The sequence below is a fragment of the Trichoplusia ni genome, chromosome 12 (genome assembly GCF_003590095.1).
Source record: "Trichoplusia ni isolate ovarian cell line Hi5 chromosome 12, tn1, whole genome shotgun sequence".
Taxonomy (NCBI): domain Eukaryota; kingdom Metazoa; phylum Arthropoda; class Insecta; order Lepidoptera; family Noctuidae; genus Trichoplusia; species Trichoplusia ni.
This window is the reverse complement of record NC_039489.1, coordinates 6,750,328-6,771,578: the sequence shown is the minus strand read 5'-3', so window position 1 is coordinate 6,771,578 and position 21,251 is coordinate 6,750,328. Positions and strand designations below refer to the sequence as shown.

The following is a 21,251-nucleotide window of genomic DNA, read 5'->3' as shown; positions in this document are numbered from 1 at the left end:
CCATCTCTTTTTTACAATAGCGCCGGTCTTTCTTTAAGTGGTGATGGTAGGATGATGTCAGTAGTCTGACAGTTAAATGAGTTAGATTTTTCAATGCGACTTTTCTTGTTCTTTTGTTTGTGTGACGAGTTTAATTAGTTTATCCAGGTTTTGTATTTAAATAAAACTTCAAGGGATTTTATTCCATAATTTCTGAATGCCAGTCTCGGTTTCCATGTTTGACGTTGATTAGTTCACCAACTGAGTTTTCTGATCATCCTTGTCCTCACTTCCTACTTATATCATAAACGCGAAAGTTCGTATGTATGGATGTACATGTGAATGGATGTTTGTTCCTCTTTCACGCAAAAACTACTGAACGGATTTAAAAGAAGCTTGGTACACATATAGTTTATAACCTAGACTAAGAAATAGGATTGGATTTTTATCCAGGTTTTATGATTTCGTGGGATCATTTTCAATTATTGACGACCTCCGTGGTCAAGTGGCGTACGCACCGGTTTCAAGGTGTCGCTATCTCTGAGGTCCCGGGTTCGATCCCCGGTCGGGTCAATGTTTAAATTCACGGGTAATTTCGGGTCTGGGTGTTTGTGGTACCTTCGTTGTATCTGAATTCCATGACACAAGTGCTTTAGCAACTTACTTTGGGTTCAGGACAATGTATTTGATGTTGTCCGCATTTATTTATTAATTTATAGCGCGTGGGCCCGCGGGCAACAGCTAATGATACCATTTATAAAAATGTGACTTATGCCCATTTTGTAGTCTTTAACACTCACAAATAATTTTCTTTGATTGATCAAATAATTTCCAAAATGGGTGCTCTAGATCTCGACATTGTCCCTGAATTAATCCTTGACCTTATGATATCTACTCCTTTATTGAAATTGTTATCTTCAAATCCATAGGTTTTCCTTCAATCACATTACATTTTAAAGTGAGGAACAGTGAAGGGCTCTCTGAAATCTAGAACGCTTCGTTTGTTTGTGTAGCTCTCGGTGTGGGGATGTTTTAGTGGTGTTTGTGTTGTTTCCGTTTTTTGGAATGTAATTTTTTTTTACACATTTGTTTTAGACAAACAATTAGAAAAGTACTTATTTTCCAACAAAATTCGTTTAATAAATTAAATCATTTGCCTTTATCCTAAACTCTTTTATCCACTTGGAGTCGGCTTCTAGCCAAACCAAATTAAAATGAATCTGAATATTAGCATTTTAGACCATTGTTGTAGTCGATTGACCTTTGCAATCCAGTTACTGGGCGGTATCAATGTTTTAAGTCTAGACTGGTTTTCTAAACTACAGACTAAATAAATTAGAATTTGTCCGATTGTACACCCTTTTTTTTGTTTGGCGGGGGCATCCTCATGGACTCCCGCTCCCTCAGGGGAAGATGGGTAATGGGTAGTGTCAGACTCTTATTGACTAAACCTAACCGCCGGGTGACGTCATTGCCGACACGTGGGAATGCATAGCATTCCTACACCGGCCACCCGATTGCATACCCTAACATGTGCTTATTTTATTTATCTAAAAGCAATTCCATTACCGGACATCTTTTCTTACGTTTTCTGTACTAATTCAATCTTAAACAACAATCAACATTGTTTAGGTGACTTAATTTCTGATTTCTTCAAAAAAATCTCTAAGACGTTCACAAAAATATCAAGAATTGTCATTAACGTGCTCCTCTATGCACTTATCCGGTTAACCAAGACCTTGTCATCAATTCCTAAGAGACTAGCAAATTATACATTTTGTAACGATTCCTTTAGCCGCTAGTTCTCCAAAATTCCATCCCTCGGGATTAAAAGTGGCCAATTCGGAAACCTCAACTTCTAAATAGTGAATGTTTTCTAAATATTTTATTTTCTTGGAACGACTAGTGGTACAGGAAATGTAATATTTAAACGGATATTTAAAATTAAAAAGCAGAAACTGTACGTTTGGGAGTGGAACTGTTAATATCGATTCTTTTAGATCTTATGTTGTTCAAAAATGTTTTAAATAGTGATTCATGATTGCCAATAGGCTTGAATGGATTTTGATAGTGTTGATAAGCGTATAAGACTAGAATAAAGCATCTTCATTGTAAAGTAGGAGCAACAGAAAGGAGATGATGGAAATGGTTTGGATATGAATGTCAAGTGATTTGCGGATGTCAAATGAGCTACGAATGCTAAATATGTTATGATTTTACTAACGTGTTACAAGTGTCCAGTAAACTGAAAGAAACGAGTCAGAAAAAAGAGAATGTCAAGTGATACGAACAACGAAAACGCTACGAAGGTCCAGAGTGCTACGAACGCGGAGTGTGCTACGATTATCAAGAGTGTTAAGAATGCTGAGGGTGCTACGAACGTCCAATGTACTATGAATGGCAAGATTGCTACAAACGTTGTTCACACATGTCAAAAGTTCTCTGAGTTTCAATTGTTTTCAAACGTCTACTTCTTCTTTTTTTTCTTCGGTTTGTTACGTTCGCCAGTTGAAGCGGAGAAACGGTTCTACGAATCCTGTGTTTTCGCTGACCCCTTTGGGGTCATTCATTTATAAATAGTTCTCGAAAGTCTTCAGTACATTTTACAAGTTACCCATAATTATACCTACAATCTTGTCAAAGGCAAAAAAGGCGTTTTTTTATATTTTTCTAGAATGCTTTACAGCAGTCATTTTGTAAGACTAATTCAATTTATTAAAAAAATGCTGCGCCATAATTCTGTTCTATTTCAAACTTTTTGCGTGACATCGTTGACAATCTGACAATAGTATGACAACATAGAGGTAATATGATGCTGGCTCTTTAAGCTGGTCATAAGAGCTATGCAATTATTAAGACAGACGGGTCAAACATTTTTTTTGACTTTTTGATGAGAGATCCCCAAGAGAGAAGGTAACAGCTTTCTTAATTCTCGTAATCAGAATGTTGAGAACTTCTATTTTAGGGTAACGCCATTGAAATAAGATTCTGACTTGTCCAAACTTTGTTGATATAAAAACAGAAATTTGCAAGCGCTGTTTGTATAATTCAGTTTGCGGGCAAAATAAATTATGTTAAAGACGCTGGCTGCTTTGGATTTTTGACCGAGGTAGATATTACGGTGTGGAAAAATAAGGATAGGTAGTGTTCATGATTTAGTTACCAAGAAACCAAGGAGAGATACTTAACATCACAATTTACATAGAAAAATAGTTCTGTAGCATCGAATTAAAATATCAAAGTGACTATCTCTCCTCAATTTTTTTCGTTTTCAATCCCTTACCAAAGCTAGTGATTATCCATTCTGCCGGTATACGGTTCACAAACATGCACTCAGCAATTTGACTTAAGAAAGTTGAATTCTTATTTTGATATATACATTCCAAATTATTTAACTGTCAGTCTTTACTGAACATGGTAAGATTGAGGGAATGCTTTCACATACCTTGTTAAAATCAAACTCAACTGAGTGATGTTTAATCCTGTCGCTATTAATTAATACTACATACTTGAACCATACTATCAGTACATTTTAAAGTCCATAATACTTGTCTAACAGTCACTATTACACTAACACTATTTACGTCAATTATTTAGATGTTCTCTAGAAGTATCGATACATTGTTTTTAACGGGCTCATCAATTCGTTTGGCGCAGTGCAGTCCCTGGCGCAGACTCGTCTTAGTTTACGATGTTGCATCGTTGTACCTTACTTGTATAATCAATCTATTCTAGACGAAAAGGAAAAACGTTTTTGAATGTACTCAGCGTTTTTCAGGCACTTCTGTAATGGTGAATTTCATGAGATAACTTATTTAATAGCTTGTGTACTTGTATTTAATACAAAACAGTAATAAAACAGTATTTTCCTTATTTCATAAGAAAACTACTATGATTTTGCTACTGTAAAATTTTATTTTGAAAAGAGTAACTTATGGAGTTTCTTGCCGGTTCTTCTCCATAAGAATGACACTTTGGAACCGTGCAACTAGAGTCAGTAATATAACGTTTTAAAAGTGCCTGAGATACGGCCTATTTGAAATAAAAACTTTTTGATTTTGATTTTGATTTTGATAATATCAGGGTACTCGGAACCTAGAAAATCTGTCCATCACTCTGACTACGGGATATCGTGTTGCCCAATTAACTAGGTTTAGGAGGTCAGATAGGCGGTCTTCCTTGTAAAACACTAGAACTTACCTGCATCCGTCTAGACAGGAATCCGACTCCAACTTAGTTGGGAAAAAAGCTGGGATAATGATTGTAAGATGATTTGAAATAGACGAGTATTATTTTCAGAAACGGAATTTATGAACAAAAATTATTAATTCAGTTTTATTATTCAAATGTTATGTGAAAATGTTATTGTATTCAGTTGAAACATGACGTGTTTGCATGTTTAACTATTGTAATAGAAATTGTAGTCACTGAATATTCGATAGAGTTGCGAGCTTTGAATATTATAATCGAAATGCGGTTTGTTATATAAATTGTAATTTATGTTTAACTAAGTTATGGATTTTAGATCCTGTTATTGTTGCGGATGCTTTCAAAATGTAATACTCTTGTTAGTTTTAATTTAGTGTGATGATAAATGAAAGGTAATTATGTTTTGTATCTGTATTTTAAATCGGGATGATGTATAAAATCAAAATCAAAATCAAAAAGTTTTTATTTCAAATAGGCCGTTTCTCAGGCACTTTTAAAACGTTACATTACTGACTCTAGTTGCACGGTTCCAAAGTGTCATTCTTATGGAGACGAACCGGCAAGAAACTCCAATAGTTTTTATTCCTAGCATTCCTACATCACACAGATTATTCTTGGCATTTTATTCCCAAGTTTTTTATACACTCGCTTTTTTGTTTGTTTGTCCTCCATTTTGGATTTTTCTTACTCCATTTTGAGGCACATCCCGATAAGCTGGCTGATAGTTTCAGTTTCAAACCCGATGACAATGCAATTTACAACTATAAACACGGCTCGACTGATTTTGATAAAATAGAAAACGTGGGTATTTTAATATATATTTTTTTTACTCTTAATTAGGTCAGTATAATTATAACACCACTAATACTGAAAGATGGAGGGTATAATTGAAGCACAGGGAACCATGAATTATTAGTCAGTTTGGCTCCAGTCAATATACTCACCAATAGTACAAATACGCGCCTTTTTTCATCCCAAACCTGTTTTAAAAATATATGCAACCTCTTTTAAATAAAAAATAAAAAAAACACAGATACTTCAAACATTTATTCCACAATTCAATGACTAGAATTCACGAAGACTTAATCTAATGTCACATTTACATCGAAGTTTCGAAACGTCGTCCGACAATTCGAAATTCAAAGATAGTTTCTACAACTACGGTTAAAATTAATTTGGCAGTTACTTACTACGAGCGGTGACATGTTTCGGTAATTGGCGGCAATTTGAATTGAGAACACTGGTTTGGAACGTCAAGTTTGACAGTAATGATCGTTATTTTGTGACGTATTTAGTCTTGTGATCAGGACGTCGAATTGTAATACCGATCAGTTAGCTGTGGTATTGAAATAAAGTGTTTTTAATTAATTGTGTGTCTTTGTGTACTTACCTCTGACATCATCAAAACATCCTACCAAAGTTATTACATCATTATTTGAGAAATAGTTCAGCAAACAAAATAAAATAAATTTACAATAGTTGTAATCAATTAATTAAAATTAAGTTGTAAAGTACAAGTAAGTATTAAAATAAAATGCAGTGTAGATATGAATCCCTAAATCGGAATTAACAAACAATCAACTCAAATTTTAAATCACAACAGATATACCAAGAATACAACAGACAATACTTTATACAAAATAATAAACACCATATTTTTATCCTCGTAAAATCTGTACAAACAGCAGAGAGATTTCAACAAACTACTATCCGATACAGTGTTACGTGCAAGGACTCTGAACAATGGAAACTGGATCGCTTAAGGAAACGTCACAGGGAAGAACTTGGGGCATTTGGAAAACTGTCGCGTACGACAGATACAATATATTCTCAACGTTATTCCGATAGAATATATTTTAAATAAAATTATTTTGCAAGTAAGTGGTTTTAGTAGAAGCCTTTTTTTGTGTAATTCAAGTTAAGGAGACCTGTTAATGTTATGTTTTTTATTATTAAGAGCACATTTTAATTTAGATGTCAAATTGCCAACTATTTTTTAAACCGCATTCACGTCTAAGGACTTTCAAACCAAACGGCTAGTCAAGCCTTCCATTTTAATTTTTTTATTCACAAATTACGTTATTTTATGAAAAACTCATAGTTACTCACAAATCAGCTGACTAAACGTTTGATTTAAAATATGTGCTTATAATTTCCTAAATTGAGCAGTTTTACAATGATTCACTCCACAGAGACAACACAAAGAACACACACGTCTGGAAAATGCATTTAACAAACACAAAATTGATTGTCATAAGCCAGGATCGAGCCTGCGACAAATCGGGTTCATTTCATATTAATTTAAGGATCATACCACTCGACTATCCGCGCCATTATGATTATTACCAAAACACATCACCATTATATCATTAATTTTGACACGAACATTTAAAACTTATCGTCTACATTTTAAACATCAGTCTTTTAATAAAGATACTTTGAAACAGTTACATTTTTGCTCTTATTCCTTTAAGAAATTAGTCAGTTTCAATTTGAAGTAAAAAAGGGCAGTGGATTAATTACATTTTTTTAAGGTTATGACCTTTGACTGTTTCAATTTTTATTATCAAGGGATCTTTTCTTTTTTTAGCTGATTGGTTTAATTATCAATGTATTTTTGTAAGATATTGTATAACCCTACAGGGACGAACTGTTACGCATTAAATAAAGACTGTCGCAGTTATGAAAGGGAGACAACGCTTTATGAAGTGTAGTGCTGTCTCGCTTCAACAACTGCTCCGTGGATGAAAATATACATAGTTCGATTGGGTGAAAGAAATGGTGCTACGTACTTGTATAACGCCATCCTTGTCTAACGAAAATGAATTAAGAAATTGTTTCGTCTATTAGTAAATGTTCTTGAATATTTAAAACGCCTCTAAGAGACTGTTATATTATTTATTTGTCGTTTAATTTTTTCATAGATCAATATTTTTGACAGATTGTTATTTTAATTATTTTTGACGCCTGAGTTTTACTCACAGCTGTACCGAAAATGTTTTGACACAATTTGAAGCTATGTACAGCAATATACGTCATGTTAAGTTTGAACAAGGATTCTATTCATTTTAAAGGCTCATTGAGTTGAATAAAAAATCATTGTGATGCACATGATGATATAAAAAGAAGTTTTCAAATTTTCTTTTTTCTGTTACTTTACAACCTCCTTAGATAAGTGGCATTTCTGCAACACAAGGCAGTATCAATAATACGTTAGTCAAAGATAAAAAAAAATCTATAATTTATTTGATAAAAAACGAATCTCATTTGAAATTGGAATTGAGCCGTATGCGTTAAGATCGTGGAATTGAAGATCTTATTTCCAAACATTCGAACAATTTCATTAAAAATGATGTTTGAAGAAATGACACATCTATAGGGGCAGCTCGGATTATCATAGTAATGAATATCGTCATTTGTTTAATTTTGAAATTCAAAGATGGACTTCTGTATAATCAATGTTTCAATTGTTTTTTATTATTTTTACTTATAGACTACACTGATATTGTCTAACTCCAATTTATTTGTAATATCTGTTATTCCGAATAACATATTAATTAAGAAAATTTAAATAATATTATTATTAATTTACGAGTACATTGATATGCTTAATTATGAACAGATTGTGTATAAATTACAATTATCTAAATATTTTTGTTATTATTATATTTATGTATATTTTATTTTATTTTATTCTTGTTATCTGTGGTGTGGGGTTCGGCAGTGACCTGAAACAAATTAAATAGATTATTATTTTTACAGGAATCGACCTGAAAGAAAGCTTAATTGTAGAAGTGGGATGAGGCGATCTATACGACGGATAGCACTGTCTCACTCACACTTTCAAGAAATGGTGGTAGTAGTACTCGTGGTGTTTTTGGTTTTGATAATAAAGGCCCTCGCCCTGAACATACGACCTTCGACGACCTCCGTGGTCGAGTGGCGTACGCACCGGTTTCAAGGAGTCAAAATTCACATTTCTACATCGTTGCGGGTCTAGGTGTTTGTGGTACCTTCGTTGTATCTGAATTCCATAACACAAGTGCTTTAGCAACTTACTTTGGGTTCAGAACAATGAATTTGATGTTGTCTTTTATTATTATAATTATTATTTATTATACAAATCATATGTACAAAGACACCCAACTCAATACAAGTATTCATGGATCGCAAAAGTTGCAGTTCAGCAGTTGAAGGAGATAGCACTATCACGGCATAGATCGCGTTCTCGCTCCCACAATTGAAACAGTATAGTACGATGATTTGGTAGAAGGTCTCCTGATAATAGTATCGATAATGTCATCTATACCTTTCCTTTGACACATATACATATATTTACGAACAGCAATTGCAGTGGCACCTAATTTATATTCAGCATTATCGTACACGGAACAGAAAAGTAAAACGAAGTGGCACTTTCGATACACGTGTGGCATTATTTGGAGATGTCGACTAATCTTGGCTTTCTAAATTTAGATAATTTTTAAATGAACAACCACCCACCACCAACTTGATAGACAATTGAAAATGACTAGAAGAGAATAGTGGTACTAAAACTCCTTGACACAAGGATTAAATTTTATACCAGCGGGAATCGTTCTTAAAAAAAAGAGTAAGAATAGTAAGTCAGAAAACACAGGTAATAAAACCATTATCTACAAATAGCCGCAAATATTACACACGTAAACAGTAAGTACATATCAAACCAACTTATTTGCTTAAAAACTAATAGCAACATTTTGTTTTAGTATTGATGTGCTCACTATAAGGTATATTACATTTTGTGGAACAGAAAAATACGTAAGGAAGAAGGACTTCAGTTATTTAGCCTATCTAGGAGAACAGTACTTAACCCATTAACTAGATTAATATTAACTCTGTGCCTGCCTATACTGTAATAAAACTACTCTGTCATGTAATCTAGTCCTAGTTACACAATTAATATCTTTATCTTTTATCTTTATTTTTTTGTTTGGATAGTACAACGAAAGACTTCATAGATTTTTTTTAAAAAAGGTTGACATAGATAAATCAGCCAGCAGTCATATTTAAAACACATCGATTCGATGGAGTTTTACAATAAAAAATACCGTTACAAGTACACATTTGGACAGTTCTGGGACCCTCCATCACGTCTTAAAGTAATATCAACCACTTTTCCACAACTATGAAACAGTGACGGCGTGGATAGCTAAGAGGTAAATGTCAATACGTCAAATCAACAGAGCGTTACTGTAGATTTTTTTCGACGTGCGACGCGTGATCCACAAACGTTTCTTCTGGGTCTGGGTGTCATTTTTTAAAACGAACTTTTTAATAATACACACACTCAAGTCGAGTCGAGTCAAACGACTTGAGTGTTCATGAGCCTGATTCTAAATTTAATACTGTTCGCGTCATCCTTGAAAAAAAACTGCACTAACATAATTACTTAAGACGTGGTGGAACCTAACTGGTGACAATTTTGTTTTCAGACCCAGATATTCGTTTTGTGAATTTATTAGTCAAAAAATATATAATTTTTCTTTCAAAACCGATAGGGCCGACCCCTTAATATACGTCGTATAAGTACTATAGTTTCAAATACTTACGTTTTGGCATCACAGAGACAGTGGCTTTGGATGTACTGTCGCTGTCATCAGACTCCGAACGAGTCTGGAAACTTGTTTCTGTGGAACAAATGATATAATTAAACATTTCATATTTTTATAATATTTTTAATTGAAACATTGTATTCGTTAGTGCGAGAATACATTTTATTCTAACATATAAAATTATGATATCGCGCTGTACGAAAATAAACTCCTCCAAAACGGCTCGGCCGATTCTTATAATTTTTTTTCCCAACAAATACCGTTTGTTGGGCAGCTAATATGCATATACTCGCATTGCAGGAGACTCAAACCGTCGGATATAATAACTCTACGAAGTAACCGTCAAATTAATCATATTAATACCAGTACAAAATCAAATGTACCACCCAATCCATTTCAAAAAGCCTTTACGATCCAATACACAGTAATTTAATGTAATCACTATAAAACAAAGAGATAAGATCATGAAATTACCCGATTTAGGACTCAAGTCGTTCGAGAATCTAATAAAAGCGAATTTAAACATTGTGTTTTAGGGTCAATCCACACAGAAAGAATAGCGGCGCACAGCAGCTGTAGCAAGTAAGTACGACGCCACAAGGGGCAGTGCAACTCGAATAGATTTACAGCGCCATTTTCTCCTTTTGCTTTTGAAGGACTGAACTTTTTAATAAACGTAGATATAATTAAAATTATTTTCATTCATGTTATGCGGAGGAATGAAAATCATGTGGTGAGGAAGGCGTTAAGCATGGATGTGGATGGATATAGGGGAAGAGGATGACCAAAGAAACGATGGATGGATTGTGTGAAAGACGATATGGCTGTAAAGGGTGTTTCCTGTGAGATGACGGCCGATAGGAAGGTATGGAAGAAGATGACATGTTGCGCCGACCCCAAATAAAATAATTGGGATAAGGGCAGGAGAATGATGATGATGAATTAAAATTATTTTCAATTTTTTGTTTCATAAAAGAGTCATCGGCCTCTAAGTAGAAAAAAAAGAATTATTTGCAATATCTTGCCTCATAAAATCGTCACCGGACGCTACTTTTTCAGTGTGAATTGACCCTTAGAAAACATTGGATAACATTTACAACGCCTTCACATTTATATAAAGTTTGGACGACGAGGGTTCTTAGTAGTGAGGCAAGTATTTGTAGGCATATATATATATTTTTAACATTTTATTTGTTTTATTAACGAAAATATTGAAACTTTCTGCCCCAATCTAGGGTCTGATTGGTGGTATCTTCTTATATGATAGGCAAATTCACATAAATTATACGATATTTATTTTATGAAAAGAGCGATGTTTGTTACGCTATTTCTCCTTCACGGCTAGAGAGAACTTAGAAAGCGGCGTAAGGTGATATACGATGCTGTCTATAGGTTTATTTTTATTTGGCATTTAAAAAAATGCTCAGTTTACCTACCATCTAAGTTTACCTTCATTTAAATAACTAACCAAATGCAGTACAAATAAAGTTCAAAATGTAACAAAGACCAGCAAATAAGTACTACATAAAATCTACCCGAACCTAATTATTTATCCTCTTTATTTTCAAATTAAAACTTTTTTCGGAAACGCTGTGACTGGACGGAAGGAGCGTCATCAATTTTATTAAACAAGACCAAGATTAATGGTGAAACGAAGACTTCGGCTGTGAAATAAGCGATAAGGAGGTTATAGGCGAAGAAAGATGACGTAATCTGTATCACGCTTGTGTATTTCTTAGGGGCCGATGGATTTGTGTGATTAGGACGAGTATATTAAGGGTGTTTTATATCATACTAGCTGTTGCCCGCTGGCCCGCCCGTTAATAAACGAAAATGATCCCACGGGAAAAAAATCGGGATAAAACCATCCTCAGTTAGATTGTTAGTTCTAGTTATAAACTATCTGTGTACCAAGTTTCGTCTAAATCCGTTTAGTGTTTTTTGCGTGAAAGATGAACACACATTCATACATATTAACTTTCGCGTTTATTATATTACTAGGATAGTAAATTGGTTTTACGGCTCTAAATAAATCAAAAGTGGTTGTTATAGGTAATAACTCGCGGATTCATAATGTTTTATTTAATAACGGTTTACTCACTTGTACGGAAATATACGAATTCGGTTCGAAATAAATGATTACGAAAGAGGTATGTAAACGGTACAAGTTTGGGGAATGTGGTGTTTTTAGAGTGTTAGAACGTTTGTAAAAGTAAGTAACTAATAAAGGTTTGTTTTTTAATCGATCTCCTTGTTGCGGTTGTCAGATGCTTCGCTTTCCTTTGAAAAACCGATGATAGCGTTCTGTGTATGGAACCATAAATACTTCCTTTGATTTAGAAATTTCCTCTTATAATATACATATCTTTTTTTGATATAAAGCGATTTTTCCAACAGTGAACTACATATCACAAAACTAGCATTTGTTTACGAGATAAAAGTTGTAACACAAAACAGAAGATAGCACTCCATTGTTTTATTTTTTCGTCCCACATTTCAACGAATCGTAACAAAATACTTATTATTCGCAGAAATAAAACTTCTTGAAAGAAAAACTTGTTAAGAAAACTAGAGTTCTCCACTACGCGAGGAAAATGATAGGTAATTGTAGACCGTGTTATAAATTTATTTGTTATCGTCGTAAAAAGATTCTAGAGTTCTTTAACCTAGTATATTTTTTCAAGCAAAAACGTTTTAAGGGTTCCAGTTCATAAGGGTGAAAACGGAACTGTGTTACTCAGGCAAAGTCTGTATGTCCATTTGTTGCTAACAGGCTGACTCATGAACTGTGATAACTAGACCGTTGATATTTTCTCAGATGATGTCTTTATACATATTATGAGTGTAATAAAAATAAGGGTTAAGTCAAGAAATGTTAAGTGTGTATCTATGCTTCAAGCTAATTAATTTGATTATTATATTCGTATATGATTTAATATGGTGCTATCCATTGTCCTTAACGATTAATTATTACTAGTCTTGTAGTATTCAAATAATGTCGTGGTGTCGATGCAGTTTGATGGATGACTTTTTATGCAGGTTGCAGGTTCGATCCAATCGCGGGTAAAATATCAATGTGATCTTTACATAGTTATACGTACTTTTCATGATTCTCAGAGATCACAGAAACATTTTCAGACTGAAATCAAATCATAATTCTGTATTACTGCAGAGGCTACTCAAAACATATCAAAAATTAACAAAATTTTCGACATAATGCTTAACACTGATCAAAATTAATAGCACAGACAAAAAATAAAAAAAATGTAAAGCGACGAAACTTTTATTAATCATTTTAAAAAGTAATCTAACTTTAACTTAGTTGAGTTATAATTAAAAAAGGTCCATAAAACTTGAACAATGAAAATTGATGAACGTAAACGTCAAAGATCTTTTTTTTAATTCTCGAGTTTCGGAACAGTTATTTTTAAAACAATTACCGTTATAAAAGGCCTCGATAGGAAATTGGATGATTAAAGAAACCCGAGTAAACTCTTTTTGCTGTGAAAATCAAATGTTTTTTTTAATTATAATTATTTAAAGTGTCAAGTTACGACTGGTGACCGGTGTCTCTCTTCCACACAGGTAATGATGTTACTTTGAGAAGTGATGATTGACAATGTTACGTCGTATTAGCATAGTCAAAAATTAATAAAGTGCGAGTCAGATTAACAAAAATAAGGTGCCGCGCAAATAGGCTGATAAAACAGATAGGTTGAGAATCAGTGAATTTCCTTGACTTTAAAGCTGTTGCGTAATCTCAATCTTTATTTTTAGCGACAAAAAAAATACATTATGTGTGAAAAACTTAACTGTCTATCTATCACTTATCCTGATAAAGCCAACTGACAGACAGCGGAACCTTAGTAATATTGATCCGGCCTTACACTTTGCGTAAGGATCTCTAAAAATGTATAGAATAAATTCATATGTAGGAGCATGGACATTCCTCTCGACCAGTCCGTAACTCGGTCTTGTCGGGTCAATACATTTAAGTGATTCCAGAAATGTAGTTTAATCTACTATCCCAGTACTATACTGACGCTACTTTTGACGCCTAAGCGAAGTAAAAATTGTGCCCGAAACCCAGATTTTTACCTAGTTTAACTAAACAGCAAAAACAAATAAACTAAGTTTTCAGATTTGTAATATTAGTTCGTTCATTTTGTAAATCGTACATTCTCAAATAAAAAAGAACACGAACAGATATTTCCCACAAAAAAACCTAAAATTGTTGTTTCAATAAAGCATAAAATACCTCATACAAAGCGTACAATCGAAACCGTTACAATAAACAAAATAATCACGAAAACCCAACAAATCAGATACAACGAAATTACAATTAAGTGAAGCTTTGAAGGGAATTCAATTAATGATAACATCTCGTCTAGAATTTGAATAGCGTTCATTTGAAACGTCAGGCTGAAATATACGAGGGGACTGTCTCATAATTCAAACGAAACGTGATAACTAGAGACGGGTCCATAGATACTGGATAAGGCAAGAGAAATGGAGAGGATATTACTAGCGGAGTAGACTTATGTTAATTTTTCGTTTTTTATTAAGAGAAAAATATTTTTCATCGATTGACGAAATTTGGAGTCCTGAGTTACTTTATTAAGGTTGAGTTCGTAGCTTGATAGTTCAAGGAACTTATCGTTTAAATAGATGTTAAGGTGAGGTCGTAAGAGACTGCTGACATTAAATGATATTTAAAATTGAATGGAAAATTGGTACAGTGTCGCTCGCGATCATGGATTTAGATCGCGGATCGTGGTCAGAATTGAGCGAGTAATGTATGTATTTGGAACTTAATTTGTTGATGGCGTAAAAGATTCTTTTAATTAATGGTCGTTAATTATTTTTGACTCTTTTTTTACGCAATGAACATTTTTGTATTCTTTCATTGTGAGCAAAAGGCTATAAATCGTTGTGGTAACTACAAAACATATATGTCACGGAATTCGCATTTTGAAAGTCACAAAAAGACCACATAGCGAAAGGGTTGTGGCTGTCATGTATCACCACAATGCATTGTGGAAAAAAATATAAAATTCTGCCAGTATTTGTGTATTTGTATCTTTTAAGGATTTCTTACCTACAGGGTAAATAGTGGAACCCTATTATTGAGGTTCCGCCGTCTGAAAAGGCTGTATCTAGCTGAGCCGTGATAGAAAGACAGTTGAAATTAATACAGATGATGTTTCCACTTTTACCATAAAATAAATGAAAGTTAAGCAGCTTGGTAGGGTCATAAATTTTTGCTCCTTAGCCCATTTGTTCACACACATCAATGTCGCGAAGGCGACTCGCACTTGATCGGTTGTTCTATAAGTGCTAATCAATCGAGGCCGACTTCTAAACTATCCCTATAGTTATAATTTGTAAGGAATACAGTTTGGCATCAAGTACTGGAAGTACCTTGAATGTTTGCGTCATAAAGATTCCTTAGAGTGAACGGGAGGCAATTTTCAGAATAAAAAAGCCGTATCCAGAGATTATGCGTATCTGTGTCACAGAAGCGATTGCAAGGTAGGTTTCAATTGTTAAATAACTTCGTACCAAATCATGAATATTATATGGAATAGTATATGTGCTAAACAGATTTATATTGTAAGCCCGATTTGTATTGTGTTGGGCCCTATTTATAATTTAAGCTGGAGTGTTTAGGTAACACTGTATTGTATTTTTAGAGGGCTTAGACGGTTTAGTATATTTTTATCTATTTTTTTTTTGGAGTGGTTGTGACTTTGCTTCATTATTTTGTGATCTATAGAAATATAAATAAGATCTATTTAGAAATACTATACCGTTTCTTTTGGTGTCAAACAGAGGTCAATTATTAAGTTTCATGAAGCATAAAACTTGGACGTGATAAATAGCTCGAAACCGTTTAGCATTAATAAATTGAACTGTTCCGTTATTCATTGGTATTCAGTTTTATTAAAAATATCTGAAATTATGCGTAAAGTCGAGGCAAAACAGTAATACTTTAATGTTAGTTGAGTTATGAAATTTAATCGTATTATATGGTAAGAAAAAAAACTATAATATCCCATGACACAAGTTGATAATTCTACGTATGGCGATATTTAAGGGCGGAACATACCAGCAAATTGTCCTTTATCCTAAACAGTCAGTGAGGCACACCCAGATAGAGATGGCAGAATGACCTGGATACATTCTCACCAAACTGGTCACTCGAAGCTCATGAGAAAGACAAGTGGAAGAATATTGGGGAGCCCTTAGCCCCAGCGGTATACATTCTAGGCTGATAATATTAATACCTATCTCATAATATACGATGAGAAACAGTTTCTAAACCATCTTCAACTAAAACACACAGTAAATACATTGTTCACAATCTCCACATACTGTATTCAATAAACAATAGCTTTGAAACCAAATCTGTATTCACAATAGCGAATTTCATAGCCATCTATTCGCTAAACATTGTGCGTTCCAAATTTACTGGACTGATGGGAAATCATATTATTTGAGAGTCTAATTATGCAAATATATGAATTAGTAATCGACTACGTTCGTTTATGTTTCGCTTGGTCTGTCTATTTTGTGATAATTGAAAACCTGTTTTCGTTAGAGCGTTGTTCTTTGTTTTCGCAGTGTGTTTGGTGTTTGTTTCATGGAAATAACCTTTGATTAATTTAGATTTGGGTTTTGATTGGTCGTTTTGTAATTTTTATTAGAAGTACCTACATTCTTAGCAACACTTTTGATAGTCATGTTTGTACCGTTGTGTTTCATGACATTGCGCTACATGGTTTTAGGGTGTCTCCCATCTGCAACTTTACTAATGTTATCTGGTGGTATCAGTTATAAGTTTGCGACAGTCAATTAAAGAAAAGAAGAAGAAAGCGAAACAAAAAGGTTCTAAACGTTTAGCCCCTTTTTGTTTGTTTTAGCGGGACATCCTCATGACTCCTTCGGGGGAGGTAAGAATAGTATCAGACACTTACTGACTGAACCTAACCCCGAGGTGACGTCAGCCGCATTTTATGCCGTCACGTGGAAACGCCTAACATTGCTGCACGTACTCTGACTAACTGCTTTCACTGACTAAAGCAAAAACTTTTTGGTATGATAGATTCCGCTTCTAGAGAAACTCCTCTCTGCTTTATCAAAGCAAAGTAACGTAGTAGAAGTAACGAGGATCTTAAACCAAAATGCGTATGTATCGGAAGTACCCAGAAAGGCTATCATTTGTAAACCCACGGTTTAAATCTATTACCTAAACCTCTGAATAAGGAAACTGGATTAATCTAGACATGAAGTACCATATGTTGTGGCGAAACTTCGTTGAAGTCTTTGCTAGTAATGTACTACGATATACGAAGGTGTTTGATCGATCCATCGACATTGTAGTATCGACTTTCCGGATTTTGAAGTTAACTTTTTATTCCGGATTCTGATTCACTGACTAAGATGGAAATATACTTACATTGAAAATATTATAACTGTATTACAATTGATATTGAATCCCAGAAATAAATCTGCTTTAAGTGTTGTTAAAACGTCCGTGAAAGTAATTAAAAAAATGCTAAGCGCGAATTGGACTTGCGAGGGTCCCGTATAAATAGGCGAAAGATAAACGAATCGGTTAGGTCACACATTATTTATTTGGCAAAAAGAAAATTGTCACCCATCAAGTAATTTTTGAACATAAGAATCGTGGCTTAACCTTTACACTTATTTGTTTCTAAAGCGGCAACAGAAATGCATAATGTTTGAAAATTTCAGCTTTCTAGCTATCACATTAGGTAGACGTGATGACGAACGGACGGACAGCGTAGCTGCTATATACTGATCTGATTTTGTCCTTTGGGAAGGGACCTTAAAAACAACGAAAACTTACACATTTCCATTATGCCCTCATGTCGGACACACAATTGAAAGTAAATTATAATTTGCCTGTTGAATCTTCTTTTCCGGCTATCACATCTTACCAAACAACTGAGGAAGGAAAGACGAGGTTAAAAAATATGTACTTACCAGTATCGAATCTCGGTCTACTGGGCAGCCTGCTCGGCAGGTCCTGGTTCTCAACGTGGTCGAACGTTCTGAAGCCCAGCGCGAACTCCGCATATGGACTGATTTCGAACATTTCTGTTGTGACAAGCAAGCTTTGGTCAATATGTGGTTCTTGTATTGCGAATTTCTAAATGAGTTTTGAGAACAGCGGTTTCTCTTAATAGAAGTTTAGACATTAGAATCGGAATCAGATGTAGACAGATAAAAGATATGACGTTAAGCTTAGTTATAGTGATCGAGTTAGCAAACTGGCTGGATATATATCTCCCCTCTTTTCATGCATCGGTTCACACCATAAACTACAGAGACACTCACGTCTACCTGGCGTCTGGATTTTGGGTAAAGTGAAGTGGATTTGGCAGAAAAAACAAATTGTGCGTGTACCTGTACACACGAAAGTTTGTCAAACTCCTTTAAAAATAATAAAGATGGCGCCTTGACCCCGCTCGATGCACGGGGCATTGCTATTATTCATACGTTTCTAATAGGTTAGGAAGATTAAAAAAAAAATGACACGTGACGAAAAATTTTCTCCAACGCCGATAGCGAAGTTTCTCAAGTCTTTGCTAACAACTTACCATTCTTACTAGTCTTCCTGTTATGCACTGGCGACGTATAGATCCTCGGCGCGTGCGCATACCGCTCTTTATGCTCGGACTGGGAGGCGACGCTCTCGTTCCGCGACTTCACTTCATCAGCGATCGAGTGGCGGTATTGTGATGAATAGTTTTGTCTGTTTGGAAAGAAGATTTAGCATGTTAAGGCCTATTATAGTCAATTCAACTCATATTTGCGCGCTGCGTCATGTGTGGGTAGCCCTTGTAAATACTGAGTGACGCTGTGTATTAAAACAACTTTGATTTGTGTGTCACTGTCTCACAAATTAAAGTGTCTATAATAAATAATCGCTGTCAATCACACGCACACATAGCGCCGCGCGCACAAATGAATTGAACTATCTGTACCATATTGTGGATGCTTAAGTAATATTAAAGTATTTATGGAAGCTTGACAGTGCACTTCATGGCGTAAAACTTCCCTCCGTAAAGTTTTACACGATGTAGAGCGGCGTCTTTCTTTATAAACTGCAATTATAATGTATTAAGTTACGGGGAGGTGGCTTGGCTCTGGATTCTTCGCCTAGTCTAGTCTAAATAAGTAAAGTTATTGATTGCGTGTATAGTACTGTGGAGGTCACCACGGCAATGACCAACGTGCGGAGTGTTTTGTGTTTTATCATAAGACCATTGCATGACCGAGTGTTTTAAAAGCCGGTCCATCAAAGACATTGCATTTTTTTATTCATTTTGAAAGTACTACATTGTCTGAGTTTGTGTCGAAGTTTCGTCTCTGGCTAGCCAGTAAAAAAACGACGACTAGTTAAAAAAAATAATTTCACATGCTTAAGGTACAAACATCCTAATTTCAAAATGAACCATTTCGCTTCTATTCTATTCATGCAAGTGATTCAATTTCTCAGTGCAGTAGAAACTTTAATACGGTTTAATGGAATTCGCAAAATTCCGGAATCAACCAAAATTAGGTATTCCGAATGTCATTAATTTAACGAAACTTAACCGAATGATCCTGATAATTCTGACTGTACGTAGAACCAGCAAATATTTGGCATACCCTACATTCATATGTTAATTGGCAAAACACAAATTCAGGTTGCATTATCTCATGAATAATTTCCATTGGACATAATAACTAGCGAATTATAATTATTTATAATATCATTAATTAATAAAATTAAAGAGAATCATATAAATACAGTAATTATGTAGTCAAAAAATTATAGGGAGGTATTTGTTAGCATATTTTGCGGCTATTGTGTGTACTTAAAGCTTGTTGTAGAATTGTAAACGATTTGTGATACAAAATAAATATACAATTTCAGTGATTGGTCGATTAAAGATAGTAGTTTCAAAACTAGTGAAATTTTTCGTATGGATAATTTAAAAAAAAAATCGGCAAACGTTAACAGAACACATGTGTCAAATTAAGTAAATTAAAAGGTTTACAATCAATTTAAATTAAAAAGAAACACTGAAAACAGGTCCAAAAAAGACCAACGCAATTTGATATTTAGAAAAATTACATTAGGTTAAAATTACAACTTACCTGTGCCTTCTGAACAAAATACAGAAGAAGGCCATCAAACATATGACGAGCAGAATAGAACTACACACGATGACCAGCATATTTAGATCTATGAGCTCCGATGGTGGTCCGATTTCCTCTGTAACAATCATAGCTATGAGTATGGCAAGACCTTCACGTAGAAAATAAACTGATTTTACACAAAGTGGAGTTGAAATAGAAAGTTTTGTAGGATTAATTGTATGGGGCGCAAAAATGAACAATTAATTTTTTTAAACGACTCCCACAGTTAAGAATTCAATTCTTGTGTCGCGGGAATTGAACAAATATTCAAGCTACACAAAGACACCAAAAACTCACGATAAGCATTCATGGATCTTACAAATAGTCCTACGCGGGGATTGAACCTGCGCAACGTCGCACTCTGTGGCTTTGGCGTGAACTGCATGTAAACCGTTTTATGTATTAACTTTGATTCATCCTCCAGTGAAATTTAGTGGACTAATACGGAAATGTTAGAGATATATTACATAAATACACAAATAATAGATGCTTCATTGAAATTAGTTGAGAACAGTAATTGGTGAACAACGAATAACGATCAACCAGAAACTATCTCGCTCATAGCTCTAATGTAAATAGTTTCAGCTATGATCAATCACACTTACTACAACTAAGCTTAAGTTGCTTTCATACAAGCTGTGTTACAATTCAGTTTAAGCGGTTTATTTATTGGTGTATTTCGAATTTTCTCTCGTAATTTGTGTGTCGCGGTAGCCTTGTGTAAGCACATGCATGGATTTGTATCCGCGAGGTACATGTTTCAACCTTTCTCAGCCAAGGTACAAATGTGATTGTCTATATGTCATAAATTTGTCGAACGGTGACGAAAACGTGACTAAAAAACATTGGAATCAAACTGGAATCAAACTTATGCTGTACAAGCTTTTCGCCCGCGGCTTTGCCTGCGTCGAGGTCGGTTATATCGCGTTTCCAAGAGAACTCTTCAAAAACTATCCCATGTTCTTTCTCAAGGACAACTCTATCTCTGTACGAAATTTCATTAAAATCAGTTCAGTGCTTTAGACGTGAAAGCGTAACAGACAGACAGACAGAGCTACTTTCACATTTTTAATATTATTATAGTAAGGATGGAGGCACAAATAACATTTAAAAGGTAATTAAAGCATGTTATGGAACTGTTGTAGATTTCTGTTTGATTTCGGCTTGTACGTCTACCTGTCACACTTTCACCGCTAAAGCAATTTACCGATTTAAATAGTTCCATTGATTTAGTCACCTTAAAACGGAAGAGAA

The 21,251-nt window shown here is 34.4% G+C and overlaps 1 protein-coding gene across 1 annotated transcript in view; it reads right to left on the bottom strand.

Annotated features, from left to right (window-relative positions):
- Window positions 1-7,150: 7,150 nt before the first annotated feature.
- LOC113499359 (Down syndrome cell adhesion molecule-like protein Dscam2) overlaps window positions 7,151-21,251 on the bottom strand; it is a 38,771-nt gene continuing 24,670 nt past the window's right edge. Inside the window, exons 15-19 of the mRNA XM_026879808.1 lie at window positions 19,956-20,073; window positions 18,410-18,564; window positions 17,793-17,906; window positions 9,780-9,857; window positions 7,151-7,916 (exon numbers count right to left, since the gene is read on the bottom strand). Coding sequence (XP_026735609.1) covers window positions 7,888-7,916; window positions 9,780-9,857; window positions 17,793-17,906; window positions 18,410-18,564; window positions 19,956-20,073 — 494 coding nt within the window. The 3' untranslated portion in view covers window positions 7,151-7,887. The remainder of the gene's footprint in view (window positions 7,917-9,779; window positions 9,858-17,792; window positions 17,907-18,409; window positions 18,565-19,955; window positions 20,074-21,251) is intronic.